The sequence below is a fragment of the Lissotriton vulgaris genome, chromosome 10 (genome assembly GCF_964263255.1).
Source record: "Lissotriton vulgaris chromosome 10, aLisVul1.2, whole genome shotgun sequence".
Classification (NCBI taxonomy): domain Eukaryota; kingdom Metazoa; phylum Chordata; class Amphibia; order Caudata; family Salamandridae; genus Lissotriton; species Lissotriton vulgaris.
The window spans coordinates 1,062,639,154-1,062,657,344 of record NC_141698.1 but is presented as its reverse complement, the minus strand read 5'-3'; the positions used below and the strand labels follow the sequence as shown (position 1 = coordinate 1,062,657,344).

General features: G+C 44.2%; 1 protein-coding gene across 1 annotated transcript in view; it reads left to right on the top strand.

The window, feature by feature from the left end:
- Window positions 1–18,191, top strand: part of ZCWPW2 (zinc finger CW-type and PWWP domain containing 2) — a 778,017-nt gene that overhangs the window by 178,885 nt on the left and 580,941 nt on the right. The window contains exon 3 of the mRNA XM_086939915.1: window positions 3,456–3,582. Coding sequence (XP_086796041.1) covers window positions 3,456–3,582 — 127 coding nt within the window. The remainder of the gene's footprint in view (window positions 1–3,455; window positions 3,583–18,191) is intronic.

The window sequence follows — 18,191 nt, the reverse complement described above, 5'->3', positions numbered from 1 at the left end:
TTAAAGTGTCTTATGTATACAAGCTTTCTGAAAAGCAAGCTACAAAAAAGGCGGGGTATCAGCGAGATTAGTGTAAGTAAATGGAGAGGGAGGGAGAGAGTTAGAAGAGAGAGTGAAAGAGGCAGAAACGTGGAGAGGAAAAGAAGGGAGAGCGTGCAAAAGGAGACTGGGTCGAGAAAAGGATAGGAAAGAGTGGGTGTCAAGCGAGAGCAGAAAAGAGTGAGACATAGAGAAAAGAGGAAAGAGTAAGAAACAAGGGCATCGAAAAGGAAACAAATCTGGAGGAAATGGCTGGAAAAAGAGATGATAAGAGGGAGGAGCGAAAATTAAGGAAAAGCGTGTGGGGGAGAAAAGCGTATGAGAGAAAAGAGATAGAGACCAAGGGAAACAAAAGGGAAGCAACGGAGTTTGTCAAAGAAAAAAGTGGAAAAGTGAGGTGTTAAAAGCCTGTTAATGATGGGAAAGAGAAGGCTGTAAGCGCAAGTGTTACATCGCGCTTTTTACACATAATTTAAGCTCGGACACTGTTTTAGAAGCAGCCGAGGGCAAGAAACTGCCCGCTGGTAAAACAAAAACCTGTTAATGAGGGGAAAGAGAAGGATGTAAGCTCGAGCCTTTGAAGTCTGATGCGAGGCAAATGGTGGTTTGTGACGTAGCTGGTGTGGTGGGGGGTCGGAGGAGCGTTAGGCATTCCTTTGAAGTCTGATGGAGAGGCTCGGGGAGCAAATGGCAAGTGCGTGCACACTCACATGCACTGTCCAGAGTCCGCATTCAAAAGCCCTCTTGGTAAGCTTTCCTGGAGCAGCTCTCTATATCTCTCGCATAGCGATTGCTTACGCAATACGCTAGGCGAGACCTAAAAATGAATGTGTCATTGTGTAACATAATTGGTGAGCTCTTAAACGCTCCAGTACCATCGGCATGTGTTTGCACTGTGGCAAGTCGGATGACAAAGCAAGCACTGCAATAACATTGGATCACGCAAAAATAATTTAACAGGTGCTATTCTTGGTTTAGCAACTTTTTAAGAAATGCATTGTTTATGTACACACGCATGCATTTTTGCAGTTTGTGTGTATGTGTACAAGGGATTACTCCAACGGAGTGCTTGAAAACAAAGGAGAAAATTACTCTGTAAACTGGGAGCAGTGTAAGGCGACATGCACTTGGTCCATGCACTATGGGAGGGCTAAATACAAGAAGAGGGTGTTGAAATCTGGTCTGCAGTGTCAACTTATCGGCGCCATCTTGTCCCCCCTTTTCTGAGTCAATTTGTGCGCGTAAGCGGCAGCCATTTTAAATACCATGGCCTCTCTGCCCATCGCCGACAGCCAGCGCGTCTCTCTCTCTCTCTCCTGACCTCGCAGGCATCCCCCGCGCGCTGACAGCCCCCGCTCCCACATGCTTGGGCCATAAACCCCTCTTCAGCGCAACCCTGCCTCTGAACCCTATCCTGTTCCCAGCTCAACACCTCCCTCCATTCCTTTCATGATCCCGGGTCCTTTGATAAAACCCCCTTTCCTCTGTACCCGATTGTCTTACTTGTTCCCAGGCCGCCACCTGGCCCTGCGGATGCTGTTTATTGCCCCCCCATACGGTAGGAAGCTTCTCCCATCAAAGGATCCACGAGTTGATCAAAGCCCCCACCCCATGAGATCCGATCGACCACATACATTCTGTGAATCGGCGGAATGTCCAGCTGCACAACAATCGTCACCTGTTGTGACCGGGGTGGGGACTTCTACTGTAAATGTGTGTGGGAACTGCCCTGAAGCGGGGATTCCGAGGATGCCTTTCCGAACTTCAAAGTATTTTCGACAACATGCCACATGCAATAAACTGTAATAAAGATCGTAACCCGGTGTATAAGCGGCCAGGCCTCAGAGATGCTGTTAGAGCACCTCGTGAAGATACCCTGTTGTCTGAATTGATGTGTTCTGCTCCGTCGGAATAAAACTTCTGTTTCCTGCCTTCCAGTCTCCAGCGCCTGCCTCTTTGTTTGTAACTTGAGTGGTATTAGAGGCGGTTAGCGCCGGGCAACTTTGAAAAAGGTCATCGGCCCGTACCTTTTTCCACAAGGGCATGACGCCCAGATGGCATGATGAATGGCATCAAAGAAAATGAGAGCGATGCTGGAGTATACCAATAGTAGGAGATGGGCGGCTTGTAAGCCCACAGATAGAGCACAACACATCTCTTTAATACTGCGTATGCTCTGTCTAGCCAAGGCCTAACACTAAAACGGCATTTCCAAACAATGACAACAGTGTCACTAAAATGGATATTGGTTAAACGGTCAATGTTTCACTCACAGCAATTGGCCAAATTGGCAGCTATGAATATGCACATAATATAAGAGTGACTTTCATGTAGGCAAGCTGAGAGCGTGAAAAAGCTTTGGAGAATACACTGAAGGAATGTAGGGGCATATTATCATCAAATAGCGATATTTATCGCTATCTTGCTTAGCTGCTATTTTTTTATCGCCGCGCATCATTGGAATTTATCGCTGAGATAATGTGCTATTAGCAACGTTTATCTCAAATGCGATCAAATTCCAGGCGATAGCGGCAAAATCCGTGAATATCGCTGAGAATACAGCGATATTCACGCATTATCGCTAACAGGGTGTTAGCCATTATATCAACCTCCCGTTCAATATAATTGCTAAGAACTGGTCTCAGCAGGTGTTAGTTCTTGGAGATATTCGCGCTTAGCGTAAATATGTGCAATGCTATGCCTGTGTTGGTAATAGGCGATAGCGAGGCTAGCGACTGCTTTCAGTCGCTAACAGGTTGGGAACTCCCACTTTGCATGTCATTAGCGTTAAATATTGCTGACATGCAAAGCGGGCCCCAAACCGCTCGCTATCGCCTACAAGCTGTCGCTAACAGTAGTTAGCGACAACTTGCTAATAGGGCGATAGAATTATCGCCGCTTGGCGGCCGAAAACACCCACTAAAGCGGCGATAATTCCCTATCGCCACCCTTGATAATATGGCTCATAGTTTCAGTTGTTTAAGAAAATAGCTGTATTATTTATTGAAGTGCAACTTAAGCATAGCATATGTATGCTGCACTTTTTATGCTTTAAAATATGCATGTTGTCTATGCACTGGAATAAAAGCGAAATATTTTGTGAGTGTAGATGTAACATATATTTCGAAATCTTATTTTCAAAAGTATCTTTTCTTGTCAAAATGCAAAGGTGTTAATGAGTGTTTTGATATGAATTAAAAAACATATTGGGTATGTGACAAGTATACAGAGGGATATAATTAATTAAGCCATCCTTTCGATCTGTTTAAGAGATTCCTGCTATTTTGATCAAATTGGTATTTATTTTAATGTGCCGTCTTTTTTGAGGCAGCATGGGCATTATTTGTACATTTTCGATATTTTAACAGTGGCTTCACAAAGGAAACGTTAAGTTTTCACTTTTTTATATCTTGTAGCCAAAAGAGTGGAAAAGAAACAAAGAGTGGTACCATGGTGCATGCGAGGAGGCAAAAGAAATCTACACCTTGTCCTGTGACCAAAGGATCAACTTGTGTGAACCAGTATATAAGTGTGCAATTAAAAGTAATTATACCTTTTTTGCTGTTCTTGAGTACATTATCAATGAAGCAATTATCTTGTGAAAGTCATGGATAGCTATTGAATATATGCAAACCTAGTTATCAGGCATCATGTATGAGAGATTATATGTGGAGCACATTACATACTAGGTCATACATGATGGTGTGAGATTTTAATTTATGGAGTTGTTTCTTGGGAGCTAGTTAAATGAAAATATAATTTAGAATATGGAGAGCATCAGACATATCAATTGGGTACCTATTAACGTTGTGCAGCATTAACCAGAAGATTGCAGATGCCACCAGTTAGACAGTTACCAATTAGTGACCAGGCCTGTTCGCACCAGTTTTCAGGTGTCCCAATCTATAGCACAGTGAGCTGTGGTGTATTCTGTTTTAGGAAAAGCAAAGTGGCCTGCACCTCTGCTGTCAGGATTTCACCCCACAAATCAAAGTGCAAAATGTGTGAGGAATATATGACATAGGAATCCGCAAAAATAGATAACCTTTTCCAAACAAGAATGACAGCTTTTATGGTTAGTGTAGCAATTTATTTACTTAACATAAGCTAGAGATGCATGTTGATCTCGTATGTGATTGCTCACAATGTTTCCAACACAATACTTGGAGAAGTTAAGGAGGCAGGAGAGAAACACATTTAGTAGAAAAGAAGATTAATAATTGGTCAGAAAAAGGCAAAACCTGCAGTTACCGGGTGCACAAGCTCCTATTTGGCATGCTATCCCTCATCCTGAACAGAAAATCTCAGGAGGAAAGGAAAAATAAAAACCAAGGTAAAAAAGTGTTGTCTACGATTGGCATTTCTCAGCCAATAAATCTTCATCAATAGCACAGAATAGCTGTGCCACCATAGGAAATATGTTTATAAAGCACAGGGAAGTAAATTTGTAAATAAGAGGAAAAGCAATGTCTATACATATGCTTCACATTTTGAAAATTTTAATGCAAAACACAAATGCAAAAAGCAATTAAAAAAATTAAAAGCCGGTAAAAGGATGAATGAACATAGCTGCATAATCATTCTCCTGCTTCGGTTTTTAAAATAAAAAACATTTAAAAGGAAACACCAAATGAATGCAGCATAATAGAAATGGAAACAACCAAAATCATTTTAAGGTTACCTATTCCGCCAAGTAGATGTTTGCTATAGAACACAATGCCTCAGTTCACATCGGATCTTATACATGGCTTTCGATTTCCAATTTTGAAATTTAATTAGCTAAAAGTGAATTTTTAAGATCTTTCCTGCAGCCTACAATTGTTATTATCCTTATTATCTAGGGGTAGTGATTTCCAGGTCTGGTGGCCAACTACAGAGAAACTGTAATCTCCCTTTCACAAGAATTTAATTCTTAGAATGTGGAGAAGGTATAGGCTGGTTGACCATAGGGAGGCTTGTTTATAAACTTAATGAAGATACCCTTAGTGGAGAACTGGTGTAGCAGGTAAGTACCCTTTTCTTCTCTTTCAATCGATCTGAATTACTATTCATAAGCATTTAGAATGATAGCAAGCTCTTCACCACACCTTACAGTGAGCTAGCCATAAGCAATAAAAGCTTTTAGGCTTGGACGTTGGTGATAACAAGCACAAGACATTTTATACTAATTTTAACATTAGAGTTTGCAGTAATTTTGAGTGCTAATTATCTCTTACTTAGTTATTGCTCTCTCTTTTACGACTAGATAAAATCTATACTACTATTATAAAGAGAGAACTGTGAACCTTTGAGGCGGGTAAACTCTGGAAGTACAGCACCAATCATCACACCCAATACACCATTGGAAAGGGGAGTGAATGCAGATGGACATAGGCTACACATCTGGGCACCATATACATTAGAAACATAAAACAACATAGGGGGGTAAAGTAGTCCCTTCTGGGCGTTCTAAACGACAGTGGCCGTGTTGGTGGGCGTGGTGTTGGCGTCATTGGGGGGCCTGGAGTGTGCTCTCTTATTGACCTCAAACTACACTACAGTGGGCGGAAGCGCCGCACGTTAAACAGAGTGCTGGCAATTACAAACTAAACACAACATCGCATCATGAACCAAATTCGAAGTACAAATGCAAGTTCGCCCACAACTTTCATCAACAAGTGGGCGTGGCGTGGCCGTCATTGGGGGGCGTGGCGTGTGCTGTCATCGACGTCAAACTACACTACTGCAGTGGTTGGAAGCGCTGCACGTTAAACAGAGTATTGCCAATCGTATCAATCCATTCACATTCACAGGGGGCCCCATTGTACGCCTAATGAAGGTGGCCGTACGTGTCAATGTGCACGAAAAAGGATTACAATTCCAAACGCCGCACGTTAAACACAGTGCTCACAATTACAAACGGAGACGGATTACAAATGCATACGCGACCTCATTGCATGCCTTAACGTACACAGACTGGCGGCAATAGCGGGAAGTCTATAGACTAGATGAGGGACGTCTGAGGTGAGTGTACTCGAGTGATGGTGTGAGGATGAGGTGACTGGGCTCAGGAGGTTTGATAATAAAAATATTTACCAAGTAAGTAGGTTAAACAAGTGACCCCCAACTCTTAAAAAAAGGGTTCGTAGAGGATCATGCCGACACAGTTTGTTTCCAGGTTTTGATCACATCCCAGGCACAATATATAATGAGTAGGAGCAGAATTCTGTAGTTGTACAACGCAGAACTAAAGAAATGAGCTGTTTTTTTTTTTACTGTTATGAGAAGGAGTATATTCCAACCCCAGGATATGGAATAAGAAAACACCACGTGCACTGCACAAAGGCCTTTGGCTAGCGTCCACCCGCCTGAGCCTGTGACGCGGCACTGTGCCCTGTCTTCAGTGTAACGAAGGGTGCTCACTCCAAGGACCAAACATTGCTGCATTCGATCAATAAAAGGTCGACACTCGGTCTGCAGCATTTAAAACAATTTAGGATAACCAAGAAGAGGGGCAAAAGTACTATGTCTTGAAATGCAGTTTACAGGTGGATTTAAAGAAGCGCAAAGCAACAAACGAGAACATTAGAGGAAGGCACATTCCAGCTCCCACAAGAGGATCTATCCATTCTACATACAAACAGTTGGAGTCAAATACCTACTTGATACAATGCGGTAAACACACATTTGCGAATAATTAAAGTGTTTTCATGGTGTGTTCACTCTACTCTTCTTCCAGTGAAGTGACCTTCATCTTGACCGAAATCGAAAGAATGAGAGGCTGAGTTGGCTTTATTGTATCCCAGCTCATCCCTACAACCTGCTGAACTTTACTTATAGGAAGGACTGCTGTCGTACATCCGATAAAAAGAAATCTCAGTAGAGGGTGATGAACTGATCAGGCAAATTCTCTGGCAAGGACACACGGATACTTGACCTTGATACTGCCACCAGTATACTGACTGTTCCCTGAGCCTCTAGCTTGAGACCAGAACAATTGGGCTCTGTTACCCCTTAAGTAGAAAAAAATTAGGGGAGAATATGGAATTTTGGCTTTTTGTCAGAATTAGGATTTAGCAAAGAAATTCGAGGCAGTGATAAATCCCTGATAATAGTGCCATATTAGATGTCTTTCCCCGCTCAGGTCTTGTGGTTACTTACATGTTAACTACAGACAGTGGCTCCTAGAATAATGTATCCAAACTGGGCCCAACAATCCATGTTGTAAATACTGTGAAAACACTGCCTTTTGCGTCATAATTTAACAATGTCATGAAGAGTTGTCAAATATGCATTGATTTGTTTATATTTAGGTGCAATTAAAAATCTTTTGCAACCTTCCAGAAGGTGGTACTGACTGATGAAACTACTTTAGCACAACAGAGGTGTCTCATGAAAATTAATCACCACCGTCTTCCTCATATCTCATCATCAAAAATTAAACTGACTTCATGTACTGCAGACAAGTGCTCACCGACGTATTTGCCAAAGAAGCTTGAAGAACCAGTTACCAGATGTGTTGTTCTGCAAATTAAGTTCACAAAATAGATATTCGTAGTGGGTCGCAGTTTTTGCTAGCCAATTAGTGTGTGAGGTAGGGCGCAAATTGAGACCCACTGCGAATGGTTAGTCACAGGCATGGTGGCCTGCTGGAGTCAGCTTTTAAATAAAGCTATATTTTTTTTGTAAATATAGCCAGTTTTTCTAAAATGTAAACGGGATGCAGCAAGTACGTTTATTTTTTAGTTAATTAAAACCATAGTAATCTATACTACTATTATAAAGAGAGAACTGGGAACCTTTGAGGCGGGTAAACTCGGGAACCACAGCGCTAATCCAAACACCCAATACATCATTGGAATTGTCAGGGTTTGCAGAGTGACATAGGCTATATACCACCAAAAAATAAATAAACGTTAAAAAAAAAAAGTAGGCCCTTGGAAGTAGCGCCGGCCGTGTGCGCTAACGACGTGCGTGCTGACATCATCAGGAGTGCGGGGAGGAGCGGCGGACAGGAGCGCAAGGAGGAGCGGCGGGCAAGAGCGCGGGGAGGAGCGGCGGACATGAGCGCAGAGGAGCGGTGAAGTTTGCAGAGGCTGAGGAGCGGCGGTGCCCGCGGTGGGCTTGCAGCGTGGAGCGGACAGGAGCAGTGAAGTTTGAGGCTGAGGAGCGGCGGCGCCCGCGGTGGGCTGACGTAGGTGACTGTGGGGTTGCAGCGTGGAGTGGACAGGAGTGCGGGGAGGAGCAGGGAAGTTTGAGAGCCTGATTGTTCCCGGACAACGTCGGGACGGGCTGGGGAAGTTTGAGAGCCTGATTGCTCCCGGACAACGTCGGGACGGGCTGCTAGTTTAATAATAAAATGGATCACGAAACCGGACACTGAACTGGCAGGAAAGATTGCATATGTTATGCCCCATTTTCCCCACAAAATAACAATTGCGGTGCAAAACCTCTGCAAAAATCAGGTGCACACTTTAATCATGCTGTGGAGACTTTGCATTAGATTTGAGACCCAACTTCTAAATCAGATCAAATCCTGCTCCTTTATCTTGCCCTTTCAGATTCCTTAAAATCTGTCCTAGCATTTTGATTCTAGAAGGTATTGCAATTTAAGAAATCAACTTTCTGTTCAATAGCTGTGACCAAATACCTGAGGGAGGCCTTAGATGCTGGGCGAACATTGGCGCTGATAATCTTAGACTTTAGCGCCGTGTTTGACACAGTGTCCCATTGGACACTGTTGCAACATCTGGAGGAGGCTGGCATTGAGGGTCCGGCCCTAGGCTGGTTTGCCTCTTTTTTAGCTGAAAGAATGTTCCAGGTGCCGGTCCCCCCTTTACATCTCCCTGATTCACACTATTAAACAAGGGGTTCCACAGGGCTCAGCGTTGAGCCCAACGGTATTCAATATTTATGTCCAACCTCTAGCAGCGGTAGCCAGGAGCAGAGGTCTAACAGTGGTATCCTAGGCTGACGATACCCACCTGGCAGTGTCACTATCTAATGACTCCACGCAGAATGCTCCTAGGTTCAGGAGAAATCTAACAGCTATTGCAGAGTGGATGATTGCCAACTATCTCCAGCTAAATGCAAGCAAATCAGAGATGTTGCTAGTGGGGAAAGATACTAGGTTGTGGAGTGAGACTTGGTGGCTTCTGACTGGGTTGTGCACCCGCCCCTCGCCAGGTGGTCAAAAACATGGGAGTATGGGTCGATTCTGCCCTTAATTTCCAGGCCCAAATTAAAAAAGTAGCTGGGACCTGTTTTGGACTCCTGCGTGGGCTCAAAGCACTGCTGGGATTTTTTAATCCCACAGTGTGCCAAGTCATCATTCAGGCCTCCATTCTATCTAGGCTGGACTATGCTAGTTCGCTTTACCTGGGGACTAATAAGGCTGAAATCCTATGTCTGCAAAGGGCTCAAAATGCGGCTGCCAGAACCCTACTTGGCCTCCCAAGAACCTGCCCTACAACCAACGCCATCCGCCGACTTCATTGGCTGCCAGTGGCAAAACGCATTGAGATTAAGTCACTCTGCATTGCCCACAAAATCATGAATTCCTTATCCCCAGATATCCCTTCGAACCTGCTCTCACCCTACACACCCACTCGCCATTTGCAGACTTTGGGCCAGTATCTGGCGGTTGTTTCTCGGGTGAGGAGAAAGTTTCGCAGGTGGACTTTCTTTCCACGCCCTGGCTGCAAAACTGGAACTCTCTCCTGGTTCACATTCGTAGTGTCAACAACCTCACCTTGTATTGTAAAACTATTAAAACTCATCTTTTTCCTACTCTATAGGCCTTGCTTCTCTCTTTTCAGTCTCCTCTTATCATCTGCTACAATTAGTGCCGGGACGCCCCTTTGCTGGGGCAGCTGTGCCCTCTACAAAACCTATAACGTAACATAACATAACATTAAAAAAACTATTTCATTTAAGGGCCAATTTGTGTTTCAACCTTTGAGAACGTTTTAAATGGATAGGAGCATGTTCACAATGCACTGTTCTATTCCAGGGGGTACTCATGAATAGTCCTAAGCACATAGTCTCGCCCTTCCACAAAGACTCCAGAGCAGATATAACAAGCATTGGTATAGCCAATAGGTCTCGCCTTTGGGACCTTATAAGTGTTTAGCCATGCAACAGTTGATGTTGTTGCACCAAGGATATTGTGCTGCATAACTAATTACTTACAAAGCCCCAGAGGCGAGGCCTATTGGCTATGTCAATGCTTGTTTTATGGTGGCATAGCTGGGCTTTGAAGGCAGTGGTTGGCTGCAGTATTATAATAAGAGCTGTGCCAGTCCCGCTTAAGTTGGTAGGTTCCAAGTTTTTTGAGATGCATGGAGAACTGCAGAGCGTTTGTTTTTTGGCTTAGTTCTGGTGGGTTTAATTAAAATAAGTTAATGGAGCGGTTCTCGTGAGGAGGGAATGTCATTGTATAATCATTGTCACAATATGATTGACGTTGAGAAGTGGCTAGGACCATCATGCTGTTACACTTGCAGAACCCTCCTTACCCCGGAGAAACAGTCATCCACTATGGAAGGCTCGACCTCTCTCCGAGGAGCTTTGATCAATGCCAGGTCAATATGCAAGAATGGGGCGCATGTTCATGACCTAATCACGGAGAATGATATTGACATGCTATTTGTAACGGAAACTTGGCTAAAATCATGGTGCAACCCGATTATAGCCCAAACAGTCCCCCAAGGCTACCTCATCCAGAGGACCGATAGACAAGAACAGAGAGGGGGTGGCTTAGCCATTATTCACCGGGACTTTATGAAATGCTCCACGTTCGAACTCTCGGACGTAAAGGGGGCAGAAAGCATGGGTTTCTGTATCCAGATAAATGAGGAGAACACCTTTGCTGGTGCTCTAATTTATCGTCCTCCAGGACCTCAGAACGGTTTTTTCGAAAGCTTTGAAGAGGCACTCAGCACTTTAACTCTGAAATACGCCAATTTCACAGTATTAGGCGACCTAAATTTCCATCTCGATAAACCCAACGACCCTAATGCAATATGGCTCAGTGATCTAACTGATGTCCTGGGGCTGGAAATATTGACTAAAATGCCTACACACAAAGCAGGTCATATCTTAGACTGCATCTGTACCAATATTAAAACCCTAGCCGTTGAAACTCCCCTGATTCAAACATGGACCGACCATTGGCTGATCCCCTTCAAACTGACTATTAATAAGAAAAGATCCAATACAGCCAACTTAAAAATCGACGTCCAGATACAGAGAGACTGGAAAAAACTTGCGAACTCCCCCAATCTGCACCTCATTGCTGAGGACTCTAAACCGCCCCTGACTGGAAGTACCGAAACAGACTACAACAACTTCTGTAAATGGATCACAGACTTCTGTGGTCCTGCAAACTCAGAAAAAGTGAGAAAAAAACAGAACAAAAAGTCCGCCCCCTGGTTCTCCCCCCCCTCTAAAAGACAAACGTTCAGAGGTCAGAACCCTTGAAAAGAAATGGCGCCATACTTATGACACAACTGAACTTCTCGCCTATAAAACTGCTAGAAAACAATATCATGCAATGATAAAAAGCGCTAAGAAAGATCACTTTCTAGAAGTCATCAATCTGTCTAACAACAAACAGAAAGAAATCTTCAAAATAGTTGATGATTTCATGAACCCCAGAATCCTTAGACAAGAGATTCCGCCTTCACTTGCACTATGCAACTCCATAGCAAACTACTTTGAACACAAAATTCTAAATCTTATCAAAGACTTCCCAGATTCTCCAGAATCCCTCTCTTATGAAAATTTACTACCAACTAACAGGAAATCTCAGCTAAATAAATGTACCCCTGTCAGCCTCGACGAAACTCGTCAAGCTATTCTCTCCATCAAGTCAGGCTCCCCTTTTGACCCGTGCCCCCCTCTGCTGCTTTGCGCTTTAGTGGACAATCCAAGTATAAATGCTATCATCAACTCCTCTCTGGCCACTGCCGCCGTTCCATCTGAATGGAAACTTGCTGCTGTAAAACCTTTGCAGAAAAAACCCCTAGCTGACCCCACCACACTCTCCAACCTTCGCCCAATTTCACTGCTCCCACTGCTGTTCAAACTTACTGAAGCGGCGGTAAACAAACAGCTGACCAGATATCTGGAGGAAAACCACCTCCTACTCCCCAGCCAGGCAGGTTTCAGAGCTAAACACTCCACGGAGTCAGCTCTTCTACATACAGTGGAGACTCTCAAGATGGCAATGGATCAAGGAAAAAAGGCCGTCCTGATCCTGCTTGATCTATCGGCGGCCTTTGATACGGTCTCACACCCCGTATTAATTGTCCGCCTGGCAGAATCGGGATTAACAGGAACTGCCTTCAAATGGCTGAAAAACTTCCTCAGTCATAGGAAACAAGTTACCATATTAGGAAGCCACTGTTCAGACGAAAAAGCACTAAAAACAGGGGTACCACAAGGCTCTAGCTTGAGCCCAATTCTTTTTAACCTTTACATGACCCCTCTGATTGAGCTCATTACATCCTTCGACATCAGCACGATATCCTACGCTGATGACACTCAGCTCATCCTTGTTCTGGACAACAACACGACTAAAGCAGAAGAAAATCTGAGAGACTGTCTCACCGCAACCTTCGAATGGATGAGAACCCACCACCTCAAGTGCAATTCAGGCAAAACTGAAATCCTCCCTTTTGGCCAAAACAATCTTTTCTCCCCTAAAAACTGGTGGCCCCAAGACGCCGAAGTCCCGCCGAACACCATCAAGTCGGCCCGCAACCTCGGGATAAGGTTTGATGAAGCCCTATCTTTCAAACAACAAGCAGGTACTGTGGCAGGGTCCTGCTTCAACATTATCAAGGGCCTCAGAAGGTTCTTTGACCTCCTCCCCCTGACAGCTAGAAAGACGGTAGCAGTGGCCCTCACCACATCCCGTCTAGATTACTGTAACAGCATCTATGCAGGTTCCAACAAAGCTGTTCTACACAAATTGCAGATGGTTCAGAACGCCGCCGCCCGCCTAGTGCTGAGATTACCTAGGAAGTCATCTGCTTCAGCAGCACTTAGAACCCTGCACTGGCTACCTATCCACAAGAGAGTGTTATTCAAAATCTTACTAATCACTTTCAGGGCTTACCACTAGTCGGGCCCCACCTATCTGTCACAAAGGTTTGGAAGATATACTCCCTCCCGCTCACTCAGATCTTCCAACCTAAACCTATTGGTGGTTCCCAGATTCAGACTCACTACAAAAGGAGGAAAATCCCTTGGAGTGTTGGGAGCCAGAGCCTGGAACAAGCTCCCACCCCAGATGCGTCTGATCCCCTCAGAGAACCTGTTTTGAAAGGCCCTTAAAACCTGGATTTTTAATGCCTCTGACACCTTCTGTCTAGCGCTAATTTAACCTTTACACCTTACAAACTCTTTTCAGATCCACTAAATTTCCCCCTCTCCTGGTTTTATGTAGTTTCCCAATTTTATCCTCTGTGACACGTTATGACTAGCGCCAAGATGCTCCATGGAATGTAAGTCGCGCTTTATAAAAGCCAAATCATATCATATCATGTTGCAGCCAGAGAGCTGACAAAGATTTTTGAGGCCACTTCAGGATTAAATTTACTCTATGCTCATATCGTCATGAGTTGATTGACTGAAGGACTGAGGGGAGACTGGGAGACAGATGGAGAAGTTAAGTTGACAATTAGGTCACCTCAACAGTAGAGCAGCTTCAACAGCTATACTTTTGAGGTGAGCGAAGAACATGTCAAGAATGCAGGCTGTTCCGTTAATGGTTGACAAAACTAAGTTTCAAAAGCTAAAAGATGAATAATCAGTGGGCACGTCAGCACCAGAGGCTGATTCAATAATTTAGTTTTTTTTAAAAGACTGATCCCACGCCTGGCCAGTGATGATAGGATGAAGTTTCTGCTTATGGTGGGCGGGGGATCACACATTAGGATTAACACGCTTGAGAGGGATGGGTGTAGGGCGCGTAGCAAACATTAGTGTTGCAGCAGTGTTTGACCTCAAAGAGCTCTGTACAAAATGCCAAGTAGACTAACCTGGTGAGGGTTCATGGGTGAGTCACACGCCACCTGCACGTTATTGGCTCAGTTGGGCTTGCTTCAGGTGTGGCTTTGAGGCACGAGCCTCACGCCCACATCTTTTCTATGGAATCGCCACATTCCGGCATATATGTCCGACCGGAGTGACGTCAGGTATCCGGGGACGAAGCACAGAAGCAGAAACGATAACCAAGATTTGCTCATAATTTTAGACAACCCCCTTCCCTCAAGAAGTGATACTAAGGTAAAAAGCAAATTACAAAAGCAGGAATAGCGCGGCATGATGGAAGAGTGGAAGAGATAAAAAGAGCTCCAATTGTAAAGAAATAGCCAGCGCGCGCCTGCCCTGCAGTAGGGGAGGCGCGTGCGCCTCGCACGGCAGCACGGGGGAGGAGGGGGGCTGCGTGATTTACTTGCGGGAGCAATAATTGCTACCATATGGCGGCGCTCGCTTCCGCAAGTGAATCGCCAGACGAACATGCGTTGCCATTGAAGGCAATGGAACGGCGTGCACGTGTTTGGCTGAAAAACCGAAGCGATAGCAATAGGTCATTTTGCCTATGCAACGCATGCACGCTGCGTAGGCGAGACCTAAAATACACATATGTATATATGTATATTAATCCATGTTTAACCAAATCCAAGGACTAGTCCTGTGAAAACATACATCAATATATATATATGCACAACGATAGCCGAACTGTGGCCCCAGGTCCCCAGGACGAAACAGACGACCAAACCAGTCCGATATGAGGCAGTAAGATTTTAATAAGGCAAACTCAGCAACAGCCAACTGACGCGTTTCGGGCAGGTGCTCTTGATCACAGTCAAATGTTTACCCATCATGCCTGAATGCTGGTGCACACCATGTGATTACATTAAACATGGAAAAAATACTACTATGTTGCAAAAGCACATCAGAGAATGCAGGTGGGTAGGAGCCACTTGCAACATTGTATGTCACCCAAACGCATATCAATACCTGAATAAATTCATATAAGATGATAAAAAAAAAAATATATATATATATATATATATATATGTAAAAAAGAAGGAGAGAACTCTGGGTAGTTCTCAAGTTTAGGTGAAAAGCAGCTCCTGTTAGAGCACTCTCAACACCAGCGACACTCTAGATCTGCTCACCTCAAATGTCTGTTTTCCTATCAAAGTTTTTAAGCATAGGATTAGCACAGTGCTATCCACGCCGAGATAGAAATGTACAAAGTCTTTTGCCATTTATACAGCAAAGTCTTTAAGCATAGGACTAGTACAGTGCTGTCCTTGCCGAGCTGTCAAATGACAAAAGCCATTTATCACTCCAGGCACAATATTACAGCTTTGAATTGGTAAAATACCACTCAAGCCAACCTGAAATGAGTAAAAACCAACCCCTGACACAGGGTTTCGCTCTAATTAGAGCTCTTCAGAGAGGTATAGCTTTGTGTAGACACAAGGGTGAGGTTCTGTAAAATCTGCCTTGTCCTGTTATATTATGGTTCCATCACGATTTTGGTGATGTTGTCCAGTATTTAGCAAGTACGGCTAATATGGAGTGAATGTGTCATGTTAACTAGCGAGTTCATTACGTATTCAGAGACTTTGTCTCGAATATGGGTTCCATTTTGTTTGTGCATCCATTTTGGTGTTGCCATCACGTAGGCCCATGGAGGTAACTAGACGAACGAAGTTGCATGGGCTTCGTTGTTCATGCACTTATTAACTAAGCCTTTTCTTGACTCTAAGGTGCATTGTAAGGAACTGACCTCTTTATCTGAAACTGACCCTTTGTGAGGCCAATTTCCTTAGTTGATCCTTGTCTGAGATTGCGAATCAAAGTTCAGGACATCGTTAACTTTTAGCTTTTCTACACATGCCTTATCTTGCTCGTTATCTATCATTGTTTCCTTTTTATGTTCCTTCGTTACATGCATTGTGCTTTCAATTATGGGTTTGTCCGGCTTGTGGAAATTGAATTTGGGACATCCTAATAATTAACTTGTGGGTTTGGTACAATGTAAAGTGAGCCTTTTTGGAATGTGATAATGTATAGAAATGTGTTTCTATTGGTCAGAATTTGCTGCAGTGGGTGTCCATTTGTAATGTGAATATTGTGTATAAATACTGAAGTCTTGCTCTACAAAATTGAGCAGTTTCTTGAGTTGTACACCGTGTTGTGTTGCTGGGATTACTGCTACTCGCTGCAGCTAATAAATTTGATCTCTGACGCTACCTAGAAGTATTCTGTGTCTCTGTTTACCAAGACAGGAGAACCCGAAGACTTTGGGCGTGTCCCTGGCGCCGCTGGGTTCTAAAAACCTGGTTCTTCAGTTGGCGCCCAACGGTGGGGCAACTTCAGTGGTACTGGTCCAAGCCCGAGGATCGTGAGGAGCCACGTGAGGAAATTCTGGAGGAAGGCCGCCACTTCATCAACCCCTGCATGTCGACGTGGACCAAAGGTATTTTCTGCGAGGCTTTCCGCTTTCCGACGGCTACGAAGGACTGCTACCCTTACTGTCGCCCTGTTTTGGACCCTCGATAGATGCTTTGTAGATCGAGACGATAGACGGTCTTCTGGTGGCGTGACAGATATTTTGGTTAAGTACAAGTGGTTGGTCCCACGACTTTGTTTGGTTCTTTGTTTGGTTCTTTGTTTGGTTTTTGGTTTGATTCTTGGTTTAGTTTGATTCGGCTACTGCAGTAATCGAAGCCGAGGGGCTCGTATATTTGCGAGAGTATCAATAGTTGATAACCCCTTGATGTTTGAAGCTAGATTAGTGAGCTATAAGATGCCTGGTCTTAGCAAAATTAGGAAATGGTTTAGTTGTGGTTGCAACAGGGATTCCCGATTGGAGGACTCGTGTCCGATACCTCTGGTTGGAACTCCGACTTATGAGCTCTATTCAAAACACGGAGTGGGTCCTATTACTTATAATGAAGTATGGGTCCGCTATACTAAAAATGATGGTGTTTTACGATGGCCCCAACATGGTAGTTTTGAATCAAATATTTTAGATAACCTAGAAGTTGTGCTGTTCAAGAAGAAAGCCCGGCCGGCAATGTTTGACTCTTTCCACCTTTGGCGAAAGGAAGCCAAACAGAGAGAAATTAAACAAGCAAAAAGAGATAGGAAAGATAAAAAATATGTCAGTATTACAAGCTGCTAGGCAGTTTAAGGAAGATGGAGAAGAACGTGTGAGTGAAGTCTTAGATAGACAGCTTTGCATGGCTATCGATAAATGTTATCCGGCCTTGCCGCCTTCCCTTCCAAAAGTGAATGAAGACCCTGAAAAAGATCCTTTGATCTCTCATTTACTGAGATTGCCACCCCCCTATGTGCAGGGTGCTACTGCACCTCCATTATCCCCGATTGTTCCACCCTTTGTTGTTCAACCTCCTGCTGTTGTTCAGCCACCCAGTGCTCCACAGATGGCTTTGCCTCGTCCTGCGCAACCCATTCTAGGGTCGCCAGCCTTGCTCTCAGCTTTGCCTCAAACTCCTTTGCTTTCTGCTTCCGCGTCTTCGACTTCTACTGTTCTTGTCCCTACACCTTCCTTGCCTCAGAATACTTATTCTCCTGTTCTTATGTCTACTTCTTCCCCTTCTGCTCGAAAACGAATGACCGAGACTGTTGTTAATCTGTTGTCACCATTGTTTGGGTCACTGAATATGACCCCTGTTTCGGAACTTAAGCAGAGTCGTAGTCAGCTTCCTAGTTCCGAGGAACGGACAGTGTTGGATTTGTTGGCTCGTAGGTGGATTTTAAAAGCTCCAAGGTATGATTTGCCAGCAGTTATGGATGTTTTCTTTCAGTGGGAACCGCTTAAGCAAAGGTATGTTTTCGATGTAATGTGTACTTTTCTGCGTCAGGAATGGGAAGATAATGAGTTCGGTCCGATTCCGCAGGATGTGCTCGATGTTCAGTCGGAGTTTGCTAAAGGGATGATAGTGGAATCTGATGTTACAAATGCCGTAGAGAAGATACTTGCTTTCAGATCTAGACTTTCGCCTCAGACATTGTATGAACCTGATTCCTCTGTTAGGAGGAAAGTGAAACAGTACCCTATGAGAGAAGTTCCTCCTGTATGGAAAGACGCAGTTCAGGCTAATGTAAATCAGGGTATT